The sequence below is a fragment of the Petaurus breviceps genome, unplaced genomic scaffold, assembly GCF_028583685.1.
Source record: "Petaurus breviceps papuanus isolate PSGF00001 unplaced genomic scaffold, PetGlider_PUasm1.0 176, whole genome shotgun sequence".
Classification (NCBI taxonomy): Eukaryota; Metazoa; Chordata; class Mammalia; order Diprotodontia; family Petauridae; genus Petaurus; species Petaurus breviceps.
This window is the reverse complement of record NW_027185771.1, coordinates 3548501-3566575: the sequence shown is the minus strand read 5'-3', so window position 1 is coordinate 3566575 and position 18075 is coordinate 3548501. Positions and strand designations below refer to the sequence as shown.

The window sequence follows — 18075 nt, the reverse complement described above, 5'->3', positions numbered from 1 at the left end:
CCTGAAGGTCTCAGGTGTGCAACCTTCAGCTTGGAGAGGAGGGGGGTTATTGATTTCAGAGTAGACCATGATTTGGGAAAGAAGTCCCCTTGGCCAACATGAGCACAGGGCTCATCACTGTTCTCCAGGGTGACTAGGTATATCTGTCATGGATGCCATGTTTCTGGGTTGGGAGCAGACTTAATCCTTCATTGTCAGCCTTTAGCAATCACAAAAACCCCAGGGTGACCCTTTCCCTCCTCTACTCTTTAGGTCTTCCTCCCCATTATTTATGATTTATATGACTTATTAAAGTTCAGTGAGATAAATCTGAATATTCAGGGTATTATTAAGCGTTTGTTGAGGGTCAGATGTCAATTGACCCAGATCCCCAGGGCCAAATGGAATCCCTGTTGAACCCTATTATGAGTTTCTGAATTGATGGTCTGTGTATGTATCCAATAATTTGCTCCTTTAGAAGAGTGATTTGGGGGCAGCTAGGTGGCACAGTGAATAGAACACCAACCCTGTAATCAGGAGGACCTGAGTTCAAATCTGGCCTCAGACACTTAACACTTACTAGCCATGTGACCATGGGCAAGTCACTTAACTCCAATTGCCCTGCCTTACCCCCTCCAAAGAAAAAAAAAAGAGTGATTTGACTCTTACTTTGCTGGCTCTGTTCAGGCTTCTCAGCTTAAGAATTAGAAGGAAGGTAAACATGAATGTCTTCATTGATTTGTGAAAGGGTTTCAAAAAAAATTTTACATGCTATGAGTAATGCTGGAAGTTGGTCCTGATTATCTTGTATTTGTTTTGCAGAGCAACCCAGAATATACTCTGATTGTCCAAGCTGCTGACTTGGATGGGGAGGGTCTGAGCACCACAGCCACAGCAGTGATTACAGTCACAGACACGAATGACAATCCTCCTGTCTTCAATCCAACTACGGTAATGAAGCCCCCTCAGCCTCTCGAACCTCTTCTGGTTGTAGCTTTGTATGGAAATGACTGCAGAACTCAGCAAAGTTAGAAACTCACTGATTGAAACTGGAGAATGGGCTCTTGGCGCACACGCATGTGTGTATGTGTGTGTGTGTACGTTCATACATATATATTTATGATAGGAGCCCTATCTTCCAGTGTCATGTTGAAGGTGGTTTGGATTTGTTCCACTTGGCCTCAAGGAACAAATGGATGGAAGTTACAGAGGAAATTCTAAGTAATGATAAGAGCTGTCTCAGAACAGAAGCCTTTGGTGAATTCCCAGTCTTTAAGAGCAGCCTGTATTGTACTCTTGTTGAATTCCATGGATTTAGAACTGGAAATGACCTTGGAGGTCATTTAGTACTTTCATTTGGCAGATGAGGCCCAGAGAGGATCATTCGACTTGTCCAAGGTCCTGTAAATAATAAGCGATCGAGTTGGACTTTGAACCTTGTTCCACTATTCCATGTTGTAAAGAGGATTCATTTTTCTGGTGGGTGTTAGGCTTGGCAAGAGCCTGCCTTCTGCCAACTTGACTGTAGCTATATGGGAGTGTCAGAAGTAGCCTCAAATTTTGTGAGATTTAGTTTAATCCAAGCATTAATATTTAAGGCTGGTTTATTTCTTGTACAGAAATCTGGATCCATTTAGGTAGCTTTTGAATTATTTCTGTGAAGACTGCTCAGATTTGATAATCACATGCAACCTTCAGCTCTTGTGGTCTTCAGCCTCAGTAGGTCATCACTGACCTGGTTCTCTCCTTTGCCTTGCAGTACGTGGGTACAGTATTGGAGAATGAAGTGGACGCGGTCATTACAAAGTTGAAAGTGACCGATGCAGACGTTCCTAATACCCCAGCATGGACAGCAGTCTATTCTGTCCTAAATGATGAAAAGGGTCTCTTTGCTGTTACCACTGACCCAGCAACCAATGAAGGAATTTTGAAAACAGCCAAGGTTTGTGTATGGTATGGGGAGATTGGCTATCAAGTCTAGTTTTCTTAGCAGCAGATTTGGTGAGGAGAGTTTAGGTTGTTGTCATCATTATAATTGTTGGTATTATTTAAAATTCCAGGTATATTCTTTTTTCCAACAAAAAGTTGATCTTACTATTTCTCTTCCGGTTCCTTTCTTTATCAGGGTTTGGATTTTGAGACCAAACAGCAATACATTCTTCACGTAACGGTAGTAAATGAGGTTCCATTTGTTGTTGGCCTCCCCACGTCCACAGCCACGGTCACCGTGGATGTCGTGGATGTGAATGAAGCGCCAGTCTTTATACCACCGGTTATGAGATTGGAGATACCAGAGGATTTCGGGTTGGGCGAGAAAATTACAGACTACACTGCTCAGGATCCTGACAAGTTTCTGTCTCAGAAGATAACGTAAGGGTGAAGGATGGTACACGCCACACACACACACACACACACACACACACACACACACACACACACTCCTGTGTTTGTGATAACCAAATTATTTTGCACATTTAAAGATTCCATTTTGGTAAAATGGAAGGGCACTTGAATTAATGTTTAGAAAGCCCCCTAGTTTCTAGTCCTGGCTCTTATAACTAACCATGAGCAAGTTAGTTCGCTTGTGAGCCTCAATTTTCTCATCTGCAAAATGGAAATAATATTTGCCTAGGTCAGGAATTCTTAACTTTTTTTTTTTTTAAATATTATGGACCCCTTTGGCATTCTGTATGAAACCTTATAGATCTCATTTCAGAACAATGTTGTTAAATGTCTGAAAAAAATATAGGATTATAATAGAAACAAATTGTATTGCAATGAGGTAGTAATTTCTTTTTCTATCCAAGTTCATGAATCCCCCAGAAATCCATCCAAGGTGGTCCATTCATCTTAGATTAAGAATCTTTGATCTAGGTTCTTGTAAGGATATAATGATATGATGTCTATAAAGCTGTTAATAGTATAGAAAGCACCATGAAGGAGGAAAAGCAAAGGACAGGAATATTGACTGTTCAGTTGTTTTTTAGTCATATCCAACTTTCCATGACCCTATTTGGGGGTTGGTTTGTTTTTTGGCAAAGATTTATCATTTTATTTAAGTTTATCATTTCCTTCTCCATATAATTTTTTTTAATTTTATTTTTTTTTCCATATCATTTTAAAGATGAAGAAATTGAAGCAAACAGGGTTAAATGACTCACCCAGGGTCACACAATTAGTAAGTGTCTGAGGCTGAAATTGAACTCAGGTCCTCCTGAATCCAGGCCTAGGGCTCTATTCACTGCACCACCTAGCTGTCCTACTCTGTGATTCTTAAGAGAAAAGCTCTTTAACCCCAGAATGATCCCATCAAGGCTGCCCATTAGACTAGGGAACAGGCTAGGGGCTTTGCCTTATCTACAGCATCTTGACATTTAGTGCCCCTCTGGGCTCTGAGGTTAGAAAACCATTTGGAGAAGATACAACTTTTAAGGCAGTTGTGCACAGTACGGTAATCTGGAAGGTACCAGTTTTGAGTTGGTTGGCTAAAAGTCGATTTCAAAGTTCACTAAGATGGTTTCCAATTAAAAGTTTTGTGGTTTTTTTTAAATATTAATGTAAGTGAGTTATTTTTTTTAAAGATCACCATTGTGTAACCTGGATAAATAACATTGGGATGCGGTGTTTGTTATGTATTATTAGGTGGTGTTTGTTCTGTAGTAGAATGGGCAGGTTGAAGTTAGTGTATTTTTGCCCAGGTGACCCACCTCTTCTCTCCCTCTCCCTCTGCCCCACAATGGGAAAGAAAAATAAAACCCTGATAAAAACATGTATGGTCACACAAAATAAATTCCTGCATTGGCTACGTGCCCCTCCCTAACCTCTCCCCTGTCCCCCTCCCCCCCAAAATGGCAGGTTCCTGAGTCCATCCACTCTGCATGCTTCAATGTGGGGACTCCATCTTTTAGAGTTCTGGCATGAGATCCATAGACCCTGCAGGATTTTATACTCTTTCTCCGTAGATGGAGCTTACCTTCTGTTCTCATTACTTACACTTATGATAGAAATGTCCTTGGGCTTATTTGCATTCACTTAGGTCCCTGTTCATTTGTCCACTGTAGAGATGGGGATGTGAAAAGGCAATATGATGGAGAGCTTGCCTTGAATGAGATTAGAGCTCTAGTTTTTTGTGTTGGGTTTTTTTTAAGAGAGTAAATAGGCCTGGACCCTAAGTCTTATCTTTGAACTATTTTGGTTTCTTTGCTATCTTATAAGGATCAACAAGAGTTCACTGGGAATGTATATAAATAATATACATTATTTTAGGACTATATATAGTCCTAATATATATAGTAATAATATATTTTTATATATATTATAATATATAATATTATTATATATATATAATATATATAGGACTAATGTAAAGACTGACTCAATGATGTCCGTGTTCCTCACCATCCTTTCAGGTACCGAATTTGGAGGGATCCAGCCAATTGGCTGGACGTCAATCCTGAGTCTGGGCTCATCTCTACGAGGGACAATCTGGATAGGGAGAACTTTGACCATGTGAAGAACAGTACCTACACAGCCCTCATTGTGGCTGTGGATGATGGTAGGGATGCTTCTGCTTCTGTTGTTCTCTGCTCTTCTCTAACCCCACCCTAGTTCTTCTGCCTCCAGAGGCATCAACCAGGGAGCCTTGGGTTTGGGGTTTTGTTTTCTGAAAGAACGGAGGAGATGGTTCAGACTTCATTGAATACATAATTAGCATGTTTTCAGTGCTTGATTTTTTTACTTTTTTGAAAATGATGATCATCAAATATAGGTGAATATTTCAACATAAAAATTATTTTAAAAGAGGATAGTCCCTTTTTTCTTATCTATATTACTACCCATTGACTCCCCTCTTCGCACTTTGTCCCTTGTAACAAATAAATCTAGTTAAGCAATGCAAATGAACACAGTCACACTGACCATAAATGAGAATATATGCCCTTACCCTTCTTCTACTTCATCTCCTCTCTGCCAAGAGGCAAGAGACATTCATCATCAGTCTTTTTTTTTTTTTTCTTTTTGGAAGGGCGGTTGGGGTTAAGTGACTTGCCCAAGGTCACACGACTAGTACGTGTTAAGTGCCTCAGGTCCTCCTGACTCCAGGGCCCGTGCTCTATTCACTGTGCCACCTAGCCGCCTAGTCTTTTGAGGTCCACATTGCTCAAAGTTCCGAGGTCCTTCCATATTGTTCTCCTTTACCTTCTTGGGATGGTCATACAAATTGATATCTTGGTTCTATTCATTTAATTCCATCCCTTCATACTAATCTTCCCACGTAATCCTGAATCTGTCATGCTTATGTTTTTTTTAATAATGAAATTATTTTATATTACAATATTTTCCATAAATGTCATCTGACATGCTGTCACTTAGTGTTCTTGACAAAACTCCTCCGCTTATAGTATGAACCTGATTCTAGAATCTTGTCTCAGATCATGAAAGTTTTGCTTCCTTAATTAAAGAAGGAGTTGGATGAAATCAATACTGAGGGCCTAGTTATCATTTAATCTTTTAGGATAGGGGAATGGCTGATTATAGGTGAGCATGGTTTATTGATGTGAGGGTGGATATGTCTGAAAGATGATAGGAGATTAGAGGCTGTGGAAAGTAAGTTATTAAATGGGAGGCAGGGCCATTTCTTCTCTTAATTTCTTCCTGCTAAGATGTCTTTCTCTGCTCCTTTTCTCTTAGGCTCTCCTCCAGCCACGGGCACAGGAACCCTTCAGTTGTTTCTCTTGGATGTGAATGATAATGGCCCAGTACCAGAACCTCGAAACTTTGACATTTGCCAGAGGAACCCAGAGCCTCAGATTATAAATATTGTTGATCCAGACCTCCCGCCAAACACTTCCCCCTTCACAGCAGAATTAACGCATGGAGCTAGTGTTAACTGGACTATTGACTATAATGATAATGGTAGGTATCTGAGTCTCTTTGCAAGCTGAGGATCGGAAGAACATGGCTTCTTCAATTTTCTTTCTACCATAGTCAGTAATAGTCAATAAACACGTGTTAAATGCCTCCTACGTGCCAGATACTGTGCTAAGCCCTGGGGATACAGATACATAAAAGCAAAGACAATGTCTGTCTTCCATGTTGGACCATGGTGGAGATTTCAGAGAAGTCCCACCATCCCCTTTGCTTGGTTTCCATTTGGGAACATCATGGTTCTTCCAGGAGAAGATGATCCCCTGAAATCTCATCACCATAGAGACTGACTTAAAGCTTTGCAGTTAGTTCTCCCTTTTCCATCAGCAGCTTATGTCCTCTGGTGCCCCAGCCCCACTTTTCAGCTTCCTTTTGTGTGTTGTGCAATCCCATTAGATTGTTCTGCTCCTTGAGAGCAGAGAATGTTTTTATTTGTGTTTCCAGCACTTATCACAGTGCCTGGCATATAGTACATAGTACTTGTTTAATAAATATTTATTGAATTGAAAATAGTATAGTCAGGTGGGAAATCCCCTCCTGGGGAATTCATGGCTCCACCCTCCAGTCAGAAAGATAGAAGGTGACAATGGGGTAGAATCCCAAGGCTGATCAGATCTTACAGGATGGGGAGATTTTCCCAGCAAGGACCTTCCTGGGGTATGGTGGAAAAGGCAGTCAGAGAAATCCCAAAGTAGTGTGGCCAGGTGAGAAATGAGATGTTATCTCCTATTTTTCTCACTTGCCCATTACAAACAGGGAAAAGTGTTGCTATGAATATTTTGGTCTACATGAGATCTGTTTGTCTTTTGGAATCTCTGGGTCCAAGGGTCTGATTGGTTTTGGGGTTTTTCTCTCATATACCTCCAAATTATCTAGATTGGTTGGAATCTTTTTATAATGGTCAAGCCGGAAAGCATTCCAGAGCATTCTAAGTCCAACACTGTTCTATAACAAGCTAAAAACAGGTGTTCATGGTTCTAGAAGCATAGAGCTGAAAGGGACGACAGAAGTGTGGTCCAATCTTAACTTGAAGCAGGAGCCTTTTACTTATTAAGAAATTGTTTACTTGGGGCAGCTAGGTGGCACAGTGAATAGAGCACCGGCCCTGGAGTCAGGAGGACCTGAGTTCAAATCCGGCCCTCAGACACTTACACACAAAACTAGACATGTGACCTTTGGCAAGTCACTTAACCCCAATTTCCCTCCAAAAAAAAAAAAAAGCAAAAAATAAAAAAGAAATTGTTTACTGAACCCCTGAGTCTGCCTCTCAGTGGTTTTCACTTGATCCATTAGGTCAATTTATACTCCCCAGAACAAATCGGTGTCTACTGGCTACCCCTGTGTTACTTGAATTTGAGCTCAGGGGGTAGATCCTTTTTTTTTTTTTTTTTACTTTTTGGAGAGGGGAAGGCAGGGCAGTTGGGGTTAAGTGACTTGCCCCAGGTCACACAACTAGTAAGTGTTAAGTTTCTGAGCCTGGATTTGAACTCAGGTCCTCCTGACTCCAGGGCCAGTGCTCTATTCACTGTGCCACCTAGCCACCCCTGGGGGGGTGGATTCTTGCTGTCATCCCTCCCCAACAGTATAATATAATGCAGGACTTGACTCTGTCTTTGCAGTTCAAAGGAGCAGAGATGGGAGAATGTGTTCTTCATGACCCCAGTTATGTCACCATTCCAATGTTTCACATAGCACAGGTAGATAGTTTGTTTATTAATAGGAAGAACTCTACTAAAACTAGAAATTTGGACTCTGGTTTTGGATTCTGGGGGCAAGTTTCTTTTGAGTCACATTTTGTTCAGCTGTAAAAGTGAAGAGGTTGGATGACTTACCTAAGTTCTAGGGTCCCTACCATTTCTAAAATTTTATGGATCTATGATTATTTCCCTTTGATGCTTCTTTTGTGTTGCACTGAAATATGGTTAGCCCCTTTCATATTTTAATCTAGAACAAAGATTCTTAACCCGTGTGCCCTGAACTCCCTGTGGAGTATAGATTTCAGGGAATCTATGAATTTGTTTTTTATTTTGGGAACTGTATTTCTTATGTTTTCTTAACAGCAAGAGAATCTCTGACTTTGAGGCCAAAGAGAGAATTAGAATTTGGGGAATATAAGATAAATCTCAAGCTGATAGACAACCAGAATAAAGACCAGGTGACCACCTTGGAAGTGTACGTGTGTGACTGTGAAGGTGCTGTGTCCAGGTGCGTGAAGACGGGTGTGATTGCCCAGACCGGCATGGATGTACCGGCCATCCTGGGAATACTGGGAGGAATCCTTGCATTGCTGAGTAAGTGGCTAATTAATAGGTGCCATATTCTGGGACTTCCCTATTCTTGGACTTCATTGGCTCATCTCCTACAAATGATGAAGGTTGTGTCAAATAAACACGTATTTACTGTGTGCCAGGCACTGTGCTAAAAAAAAACCTCTCCTCTCAGGCAGCTTATAGTCTAATGTAGGAAGACATAAAAGGGAGATGAAAAGCAGGAATGGGGGAGAAGACAATCCAGTTGGGGGCCACAGGGGCAGAGTAAGAAGATAGCTGACACATGGTAGAGACATTCAGAGAGACAGAAGGAGGGGAGAGGAGTCAGGAAAGTAGTTATTAAAACTGACTATTTTGGTCCTCTAGGGTGTTGTATTGTAGTTTCCAAAAGGATATGTTGGTTGCTTTGACTTAGAGAAGGAAGGGGGGTTGGGGGGATAACAGTGTGAGCTGGAGTAATCATGTAATAGGACTTAAAGTGAGCCTTGAAGGATGAGTAGAATTTGGATGTGTAGGAGACCTAGCATTCTAGGTATGGAGAACAATGTGAACAAAAGCAGAGAGGAGATAACTCCATTTTATTTGTGGCACCACTATCCCCACACACCTTACCCTGCACCCTGCAAGTCAGCCAGACCTGAAACATCAGCGTCTTTTGAAGCTTCATTGTTTCACCTGGACAAGGTCTTACATCTGTCCCTTCATCTCAACTGTTAAGAAATTTGTTAAGAGCCTGCAAACTCATCTCCTCAACCACCAGTCTTCATACAGTTGTCAGATAACCTTTGCTAAGGCATGACCGTGGCATTGACCTTCCCAGAAACCTTCAGTGGCTCCCTATTCTCTCTAGGAGAAAATACAGGCAGCAGTCCAGGTCCATCCTACCAAACTTGGCCACTACCTATTCTCAGAATTCAGCATGCTCATTTCCTCCCTTCCCTTCCCTAGGAGTATGCCTGCAACACCTTCATCTCTACCTTTGAGAATGCTCTTCTCTCAAGTCTCAGATCGGGTACCTGATTCCCTGCCCTATAGCGAAAGTTTTCTTCTTCTATAATTTGCTTAGAGCTTCCTCTTTAGATTGTCCCCATGACACTCTCCCCTGGATTATTCTTATTTGTATACTGGTCCCATTCTTTCCACCCGCCCCACACTCCCATTACATAGAATGCTGACTCCTAGGGGGCAGGGATTGTGCCATTGGCTAGTTTCCTTTCAGTGCATTTCACACATATAATGGGCATTTAATAGACATTTTGAACCGGTTGTTGATGGGAAGGGAAAATGGGTTTGGGGAGTAGATAGGTTGAAACCAAGTTATATTGAGTAGAATCTGGAAACTGAGGCTTAAATTTGGAAATAAGAGATTATTAGCAAGTGTTTTGTGGTTGAACGACTATGAGATTTTTTGCCCTGGAATGTGTTCCCACTACTTTGACCACTGCTGGTCTGCTTGGTACTTTGGACCCTGTGTCTTCACAGTAGTCATGTGTTAGGGTGCTTTTTTTTTTCTCTGTTCGGATACCCCCTCTCCCATGCTGTCCTATCGCTATGGAAGTTGAGAAGTTTCACAGTTCTCCTGGGTCTGTGGATATCAGCTCCCCACTGGGTCCCCCTAAGTCAGAAAAGGCACTTTTAGGTCACTTCTTAGAGGAGGAGGACTGCCTTGGGAATGACAGGAAATCCTAATGTTGACTAAGTGCGCCATGTTGTATTTTTATTTCAATAGCATTTGCTTCAGTTTGTCTGTATGCATTTATTAAGCAATAATAATTTATTAGGTGTCAGGCACTGTGCTATGTGCCCTGGGGATACAAATAGGAAGAGATCTGTAGGGTTTATCAGTCCAGCAGTGGGAACAATAAATATGCACTGAAGTTAGGCACTAATGATTTAGCCAGTCCTATGTCCCAGGTGCTTTCTCCCAGGAAAGAGATCCCAGCTTCTCTATAGAGGACTGGCTGGTCCTTGAAAGAGTAGGTATGGCCAGAAACCTCATTATATTATAGAATAACAGCAGAGAATATTCACATCGCACTGTTAGGTGCTTCAAACACATTACTTAATCTGATCTTTATGCCAGCCCCATAAAAGTAGGTTGTCTTTTCTTCATTTGACAGTTAAGGAAACTGAGGTTAATAAACAATTTATCTAGGGTTATACCAAGTGAGCATCTTAAAGCCAGTTTGAACATAAGTTTTTAAAAAAATATTTTAATAGTATTTTATTTTTTCTAATTACATGTAAGGATCATTTTTTCCTCCTTCCCTTCCCTGCCACCTTCCCAAGATGGCAAGCAATCTGATATAGGTTATATGTGTGCAATCATGTTATACATATTTCCACATTAGTTATTAAACAGTTTTGATGGGTCTACCCACACCGTATCCAATCTTGAGACGAGCTTTTCCAAATCCAGTAACTTATAGTAGGGTCTGTTATTGGGCTTATATTAGAATCCTTTCCTACTTGGCAGGACCAACCGGATCTTACATTTGACTCAGGATCACCACCACGCCCACATAATACATTGGACTGGGGGTTTTAAAGCTATGTGTGTATTATGACGCATTTCATCTAGTTGTTTTATTGGTCAGTAATAAGGTTAACAATGAACTCAACTTTGCCACTTCTTATGAAATCGGTATAGATTTGGGGTTGTAATTTTATTTAAGGTGTCTTTCATGTTTGATAGGGACAAGAGATCCTTATTCATGTCCTCTGTGGTTTATTTACAGTGAAAAATAACTGAACCAGTGAAACTTAGTGTTGAAATTTTTAAAAAATCGAATTTGAGTTATGATGATATTAATTTCACACTTCTTCGAGCATCCCTAACTGGTCTCCCACCTGGCCCATTCACATGGGACTGGACCAGATTCTAATTGTAGATGGGCCTTTTTGCCACTTCATTATTCTTTGGTGCCCTTTGCCGTCCTTCTCATTATTCTGTTTCTTATCACTTAGTTTTACTGCTGCTTCTGCTCCTCTTTATCCGAAGAAGGCCAGCGGTGAAAGAACCTTTACTGCCACCTGAGGATGACACCCGGGACAATGTCTATTATTATGATGAAGAAGGAGGCGGAGAAGAAGACCAGGTCCGTTTAAGTAGCCCCTTGAAAAAAGTTCAAAGGCAGAGGCCAGTTATGCCCCCCTACTATGCCTTCATTAAAGCCTGGGCTAGTAAGCAGCCTTTATTTGTTCAGTTGAATCTGATTTTATAGCTAGACTGAACTCAAGCCCAGATCTTTTTGCTGCTTTGCTAGAAATTACTTAGGCGATGTGGAATCTCTTACTGAGCACACTTTCCTTTTATCTTCATAGAAATTCATCTAGTTCTAATATAGAGAGAGGATAGTTGATATTTATATTATATATAAATATAATGATATTATAATACTCTAATATAATATATTAATATATAATATTGTAATGAAATAAATATTATTTACATATATATCTTTAAGGCTTTTATAGCACATTATCACATTTAACCACCAATACCTCTTTCAAGTAGGTAGTCTATATGGTAGAGTCCCATTTGACAGTAGCATATGTGAGAAACAGGGTTTAAATTTTGGTCTTTGCTGACTTACAGCGCAAGACTCTTTCTATCTCATGGTGTTGCCTCTAGAAATGTATACATGAGTATTTAACAGTAAGTCAGCACTGATCATTTAGTGTTTATATATATCTTTAAGTGTTATAGGAACTCATCATAATTAACTTTTTATGTTTTAAGTTGGTATGCCCTTTTAGTTCCTGCTGAAAACTTCTCCAGAATAATCCATGGTCTATAATGTAAAAGTTTACCCTTGGCATATTTGGGGTAATCCCTTGCTTATAATTTGGTGTGTGTATGTATTTTTTTTTAATTTGTTTGTTTTCTACTTTTTTCTGTAAAGGATTTTGACCTGAGTCAGTTGCACCGGGGCCTGGATGCTCGACCAGAAGTGATTCGTAACGATGTGGCACCAACACTCATGAGTGTCCCCCAGTATCGCCCTCGCCCGGCGAATCCTGATGAAATTGGCAATTTCATTGATGAGGTAAAAGAACAGCTCAGGAACCACAGTGTGATCTGTGTTTAAACTTAGCGATTGTCTTTTCAGCAAAGAGGAAGGAAGGAAGGAAGGAAGGGCCTGAGTTGTCTTCTTTCTTCCTTTCCGTGGTTTCTCTCTGTGTAGAACCTCAAACCTTGTTTTAATGGGGATTTATTGAACTTCAGATCAGCCTTAGAGAATCCAGAAAGTCTGCATGGCAAAAATAAGAACTCCTCAAATTTAGAAACGTCAGAATATTCATTCACCAAAAGCTGGTCAACAGCACAGGGCCAAGGGAGAAACTCCTGGGGAACGTTGGCTGAAGGCCCAGATGGGCATACCTGTCAGATTTTCAGATAGTACCAGTCTGGGATGTTGTGTATCAGTCATGATTCACAGATATCTTGAGAGTCTAGAGGGACAGACCAAAGTGGAAGCTGAAATTTATTAGTGACTATGCTTAGGTTTGAAAAGATGAGCCCAAATGAGATGGGGGAAGGTATGTCTAGACAACAGGATCCATGGTAATTTGAGCTGGGAAGATCTTAGATCTTCTAATCCTAGGGAGTCTTATGGGGAACTTGTATGGGGAAGTATCTGATATCTTTATTTTCACTAACCTTTGGTTGCCTTTGTAATCCTCTGCATCTTCTTGTATGCATTTAAAAACATTATTCCAAGAAGGGTTCCACAGATACACATAAGAAAAAGAACTCCTGCTTTAAAAACAAACAATCAGGGTTAAGTGACTTGCCCAGAGTCACAGAGCTGGTATTAAATGTCTGAGGCTGCATTTGAATTCCGGTCTTCCTGACTCTACTCTACACCTGCCCTGATAAGAACTGCTCTTAACCTAACTCTTTTATAGATGAAGCAATCTAAGCCTTAGGGGTCAAATAACTCTCCCCCAAGGTTATTATTATTATTATTTTCTTTTTCGAGGGCAATTGGGGTTAAGTGACCAGCCCAAGGTCACACAGCTAGTTTTTGTGTTAAGTGTCTGAGGCTGGATTTGAACCCAGGTCTCCCTTCCAGGGCCAGTGCTCTATTCACTGCGCCACCTAGCTGCCCCTCCCCCAAGGTTATTAAGTAGCAGAAACTGGATTTTAACCCAGGCCTTCTGTCTAGATTTAGTACCTTGTCCTCCATGTCTCATCACCAACTTGGCTTAGTCCAAAACTCTGGAGGGAGAAGGCAGTGGGTGTGATGGGAGGAGGACCTGGGTAAAGGTCTGTCTGCCTTTGTGAACTCTGACAAATCATGTAAACTTACTGAGGCCTCATTTCTTGAATGTAAAAATGAAGGTGTTGGACAAGTCAACCTCACAAGTCTTTTTGAAATCTCAGTTTAGAATTCTCTAATATTTTGGTGGCAATGTAGGTGTTCAATTAAAAAATAAATAAACGTTTGTGTATGTCTATCTCTATATGTATGTATAGATAGATGGCTGAGGTTTTTCACAGTGATTCCCAAAATTCATTACCTAACACCTCACAGAAATAGATTGATGTCCATACCCATAGCCCCTCATTTTTGCAGTATAGAGGTTATCTAGAATATTTTTTAAGGATTACCTTCTCTTTACCTCTTAGAAACCAGCAAGAGGGCACAGCAGCCATGGAAGTCAGGTACCTTCACTTTACAGGAAGCTAGGTGGTACAATTGATAGTGCACTGGGCCAGGAGTCAGGAAGACCTGAGTTCAAATCCAGTTTCAGATACTTCCTAGCTTTGTGTGACCCTGGGCAAGTCACTTAACCTTTATCTGCCTAAGTTTCCTCAACCAGAGAATGGGAGTGATAAGTAGCACTTAGCTCCCAGTTGGAAGGATCAAATGAGACAATATTTGTAAAGCACTTATTAGTTTAATAAATGCCTTTTCCCTTCCCCTTCAGCTGTTTGGAAGCATAAGTAGCAGAGTGTTTAATTAATGCCTTTTGTTAATGTCATCTTGTGCCGCGATGAGCATGAGCCTTCTTTGACTACAAGATCTGTTCTCCACCTTCTCGTAGAACCTGAAAGCTGCTGATAGTGACCCCACAGCACCCCCTTATGACTCTCTGCTGGTGTTTGACTACGAAGGAAGCGGATCTGATGCAGCCTCCCTAAGCTCCCTCAACTCTTCTGCCTCCGACGAAGACCAGGATTACGATTACCTGAACGAATGGGGCAATCGCTTTAAAAAGCTGGCTGACATGTATGGCGGAGGAGAGGATGACTGAGGGCAGACGGAGCCTGGGGTTCACAGAGTCAAGAAACAGTCTCCAGGAGCTGTGTCATCCCCAGGCACGGGGAAAGGGGCGCTTGTTAGGTCCATTCTGTCCCTGCCTCCCTCCACTCTATAACACAAATAGGAATTATTGCTAATTTACAAGGTTAGTTTTCTATTTTCAAGCTAGTATCAATTCTCTGTGTTCCCACTCTTCATCCTTTAATTTCTTGCAAGACATGAGTAAATGTTTCAGCAAGTAAAGAAAATCTGTTTCACAGGCCATTTTCCAGTCTTAGAGTCCCATGCTCTTGGGTGCTTCTTTGGGACTCTGCCTAAATTAATAATGAAAACAGATGGCAGCCAGCCCCCTCTCTCCTTTACCTCTGCACCCCCTTTTTAAATGTGTGTAATGTTTTTTTTTTATTATTTTTACTTTGGTTCTAAATCAATTCCTTCCTTCTTGTATCATCACATCTTCCCAGGCAGGAGCTCTCAGAAGCACATACCTTTTTACTTGACATTTGTGGGCAAGAGGTTTGTGACTGGCCACGGCCATTTTATAAGCTTGACAATCATGTTATTCATGAGTTTTCCTTTCTCACCAGTACTATGTACAAATATATCTCAAGTTTGTGAAGGAATACTGGTCATGTAAGTGTCGTTATTATTATTGGAATTCTGTTGAGATGTCGCAGAAAGGGAATCTAACAGAAAATAGGGGTGTTTTTTTTTTCTCTGTATCTCATAATTAATAGAATGAAATAGCAATGCACCAACTAGGGAAGTGTTGATGGTGCAATCACCAAGGCCTGGAGATGATAGGTTAGAGTGGACGCAACAGACTCGTGAAGGAAGCTTTAATATGTCCTTGGAGGTGAGAATTCCATCCAGGAAGAGAGCTGCAGGCTAAACATTTGGTTCTAGCTTCTGTACAGATTTCCTAAGTACCTACTTAGGTCATGTCTTCTGGACGCACTAGCAGACAGATAACAAGAAAAAACTGAGGAAGTTAGCAAGCAGATATCTTTCCTGGAGATAGACAAAACTGGTTTGAGGGCTTCTCCCCCTTTCATTAGATCAGCAGTTGAGGAGCTTAGCCCAGGGGTGGGGAACTTGCAACCTCGAGGCCACCTGTGGGTCCTCAAGTAAGTTCCTTTGACTGAATCCAGACTTTACAGGACAGATCCCCTGCATAAAAGTATTTATTTGGTCAAACCTGGTTTCCCACCCCTGGCTTAGACTAAATTGCCATTGCCACACACAAAGGAAACATTTTGTACAAATGGCATTGGCGATTCCTATTTTCCTTTTTTGCAGTACCCCGTTTGTTGGGCCCCTGAAATGTCTCCTGCTTTTTTGCAGCCAAACAATCTGTGATGATTTAGCACTGTTCTAGAATGTATCTGTTCAGGTCCTTTTAAATTTTGTACAGTGTGGGTGTGGATGACAGCTGTGATCCATGTTGATGAAAATTAAGCCCTTGAAAATGCATTTTTATAAATTTTATTAAATAATTTTGTTAAACTGTTGTCAGACTGTTCTCTTATTCGAGTAGGCACCATGGTCTTGTGCCTCAAGATAAATGTGGTGGTTCCAAGGCTCAGATCTCCCTGAGAGTGTCATGAATTAATACTAAATATTAAATTTCCTATTATTTAAAAAGTTCCATGTCCAACAGGATTTTTTAATTGATAGATTTTGTTTTGCCACAGCAACAATTAATAATAGCTAGTGGTTTTTTGCTTTTTGGAGGATGGAAGGCAGGGCAATTGGGGTTAAGTGACTTGCCCAGGGTTACATAGCTAGTAAGTGTTAAGTGTCTGAGGTCGGATTTGAACTCAGGTCCTCCTGACTCCAGGGCCGGTGCTATATGGTGCTATATTCACTGTGCCACCTAGCCACCCCAATAATATCTAGTGATGACACAGTGCTTTAAGGCTGGCAAAGCACTTTACTATCATCTCACTATAACCCTGTGAAGCAGGTATAGGTATTATCATCACTCCCATTTGACAAATGAGGAAACTGAGATGGAGAGAGATTAAGTGACATGCCCAAGGTCACACAACTAGTAAATGTAAGAAGTAGAATAGTATAGGTCCTATACTCTATCCAGTTGGATGTTTCCCCAAAAAATACCTGGACTAACCCCATACAGACTATACATTTAATACATAAATATACAGCTGGGTGGCACAGTAGATAGAATGCCGGCCCTTTAGTCAAGAGGACCTGAGTTCATATCTGTCCTTAGATACTAACTGTGTTACCCTGGGATAGTCACTTCACCCTGTTTGCCTCAGTTTCCTCAACTGTAAAATGATCCAGAGAACGAAATTAAAAACAATTCCATTATCTTTGCCAAGAAAACCCCCAGTGGGGTCATAGAGAGTTGGGCATATTGAAGAGACTCATAGTAACAGCATATACGCAGGTATACATATGTATATATTACCTATAGGTATTATATATTTCTATCACCCCCTCTGATGCTTGATATCCCTGTGATCCTTAGGTAAGCCATTTAACTGAGTCTCTGGGCCCCAGTTTTCCATCTGGGGTTAGACTTGACACTATCCAAATGCATGAAATCTGGACAATTGACATTCTTCATCCATTTGGCCTTTCCTTCCTACAAAGCCCAACTTTCTGAGAGATTACAACTCTTCTAGGAAAAGAGAGCAGTCCTTTGGGATTTAATGTCATTAGCATAATGTCCTTCATAATCAAAACATTTGGAAGACTCACCATCCATACCAAGTACCTCCTTGATCTGAGCTCTGCTCTGGATACATTCCATCATGTTGGCAACCATGAATCTTCCTGTTTAATTTTTCATCTACTGTTATTACCAGCAGGCCTTTGCACAGGGTTATTTGTAGCTTTATATCTTTCAAGGAATCTCAAATGGTTTGGGTTTTTTTTGCTTTTTGGAGGGCAATTGGGATTAAGTGACTTGCCCAAGGTCACATGGCTAGTTTTTGTGTTAGGTGTCTGAGGCTGGATTTTAACTCGGGTCCTCCTGACTCCAGGGCCGGTGCTCTATTCACTGTGCCACCTAGCCACCCCTCTCAAATGATTTTGATATATGGATGGGAAATAGCTTTCTGTAAAAGAGCCTCTGGGGCTGGACCAAAGGCCCTCCTTGATCTCTCCTTTCTCTGTTGAAGCTCAGTCCCCTCCCCTATCTCACCACCCAGTCCACCATCTTTTTCCTTTTCCTGGTGTTGATTCTTTCCAGGTCAACCCTTGAAATTTTTTTCTCCCTTTTACCTCTCAGTCTCTTTCTTTAAGACTGTATTTTTCTCTTAAATCCAAGGTAGGCTTTAACTTATGGGCATTTATCAATAATAAGCCTTTCCCTGTTAAAATGAGATCTAATTCATTATGATGTTATTTAGTCCTTGATATATCCAGTGTCTAACATTAATTTTTTTTAAAGAAAGTGTTTATGGTATAGAGCCATGAAGCTTAGCTATAAGTCTTGGATTTACTCTTCCTTCTTGCACCATGTTTTCCCACATCCCCACATATTTCTCCCCATCCTTACCTTCACAGTACAATCACCAAGCTTGAAAGTATACATTGATTGGATTTGTAGGGTCTCATCAAATTCTGTAGAATTTCTCTCCTACATTCTCAGCGTT

The 18075-nt window shown here is 40.9% G+C and overlaps 1 protein-coding gene across 1 annotated transcript in view; it reads left to right on the top strand.

The window, feature by feature from the left end:
- Positions 1-15956, top strand: part of CDH1 (cadherin 1) — a 191308-nt gene extending 175352 nt beyond the window's left edge. Inside the window, exons 9-17 of the mRNA XM_069085497.1 lie at positions 802-930; positions 1739-1921; positions 2105-2349; positions 4389-4534; positions 5668-5892; positions 7965-8195; positions 11142-11272; positions 12080-12223; positions 14229-15956. Coding sequence (XP_068941598.1) covers positions 802-930; positions 1739-1921; positions 2105-2349; positions 4389-4534; positions 5668-5892; positions 7965-8195; positions 11142-11272; positions 12080-12223; positions 14229-14438 — 1644 coding nt within the window. The 3' untranslated portion in view covers positions 14439-15956. The remainder of the gene's footprint in view (positions 1-801; positions 931-1738; positions 1922-2104; positions 2350-4388; positions 4535-5667; positions 5893-7964; positions 8196-11141; positions 11273-12079; positions 12224-14228) is intronic.
- The last annotated feature ends 2119 nt before the right edge of the window (positions 15957-18075 follow it).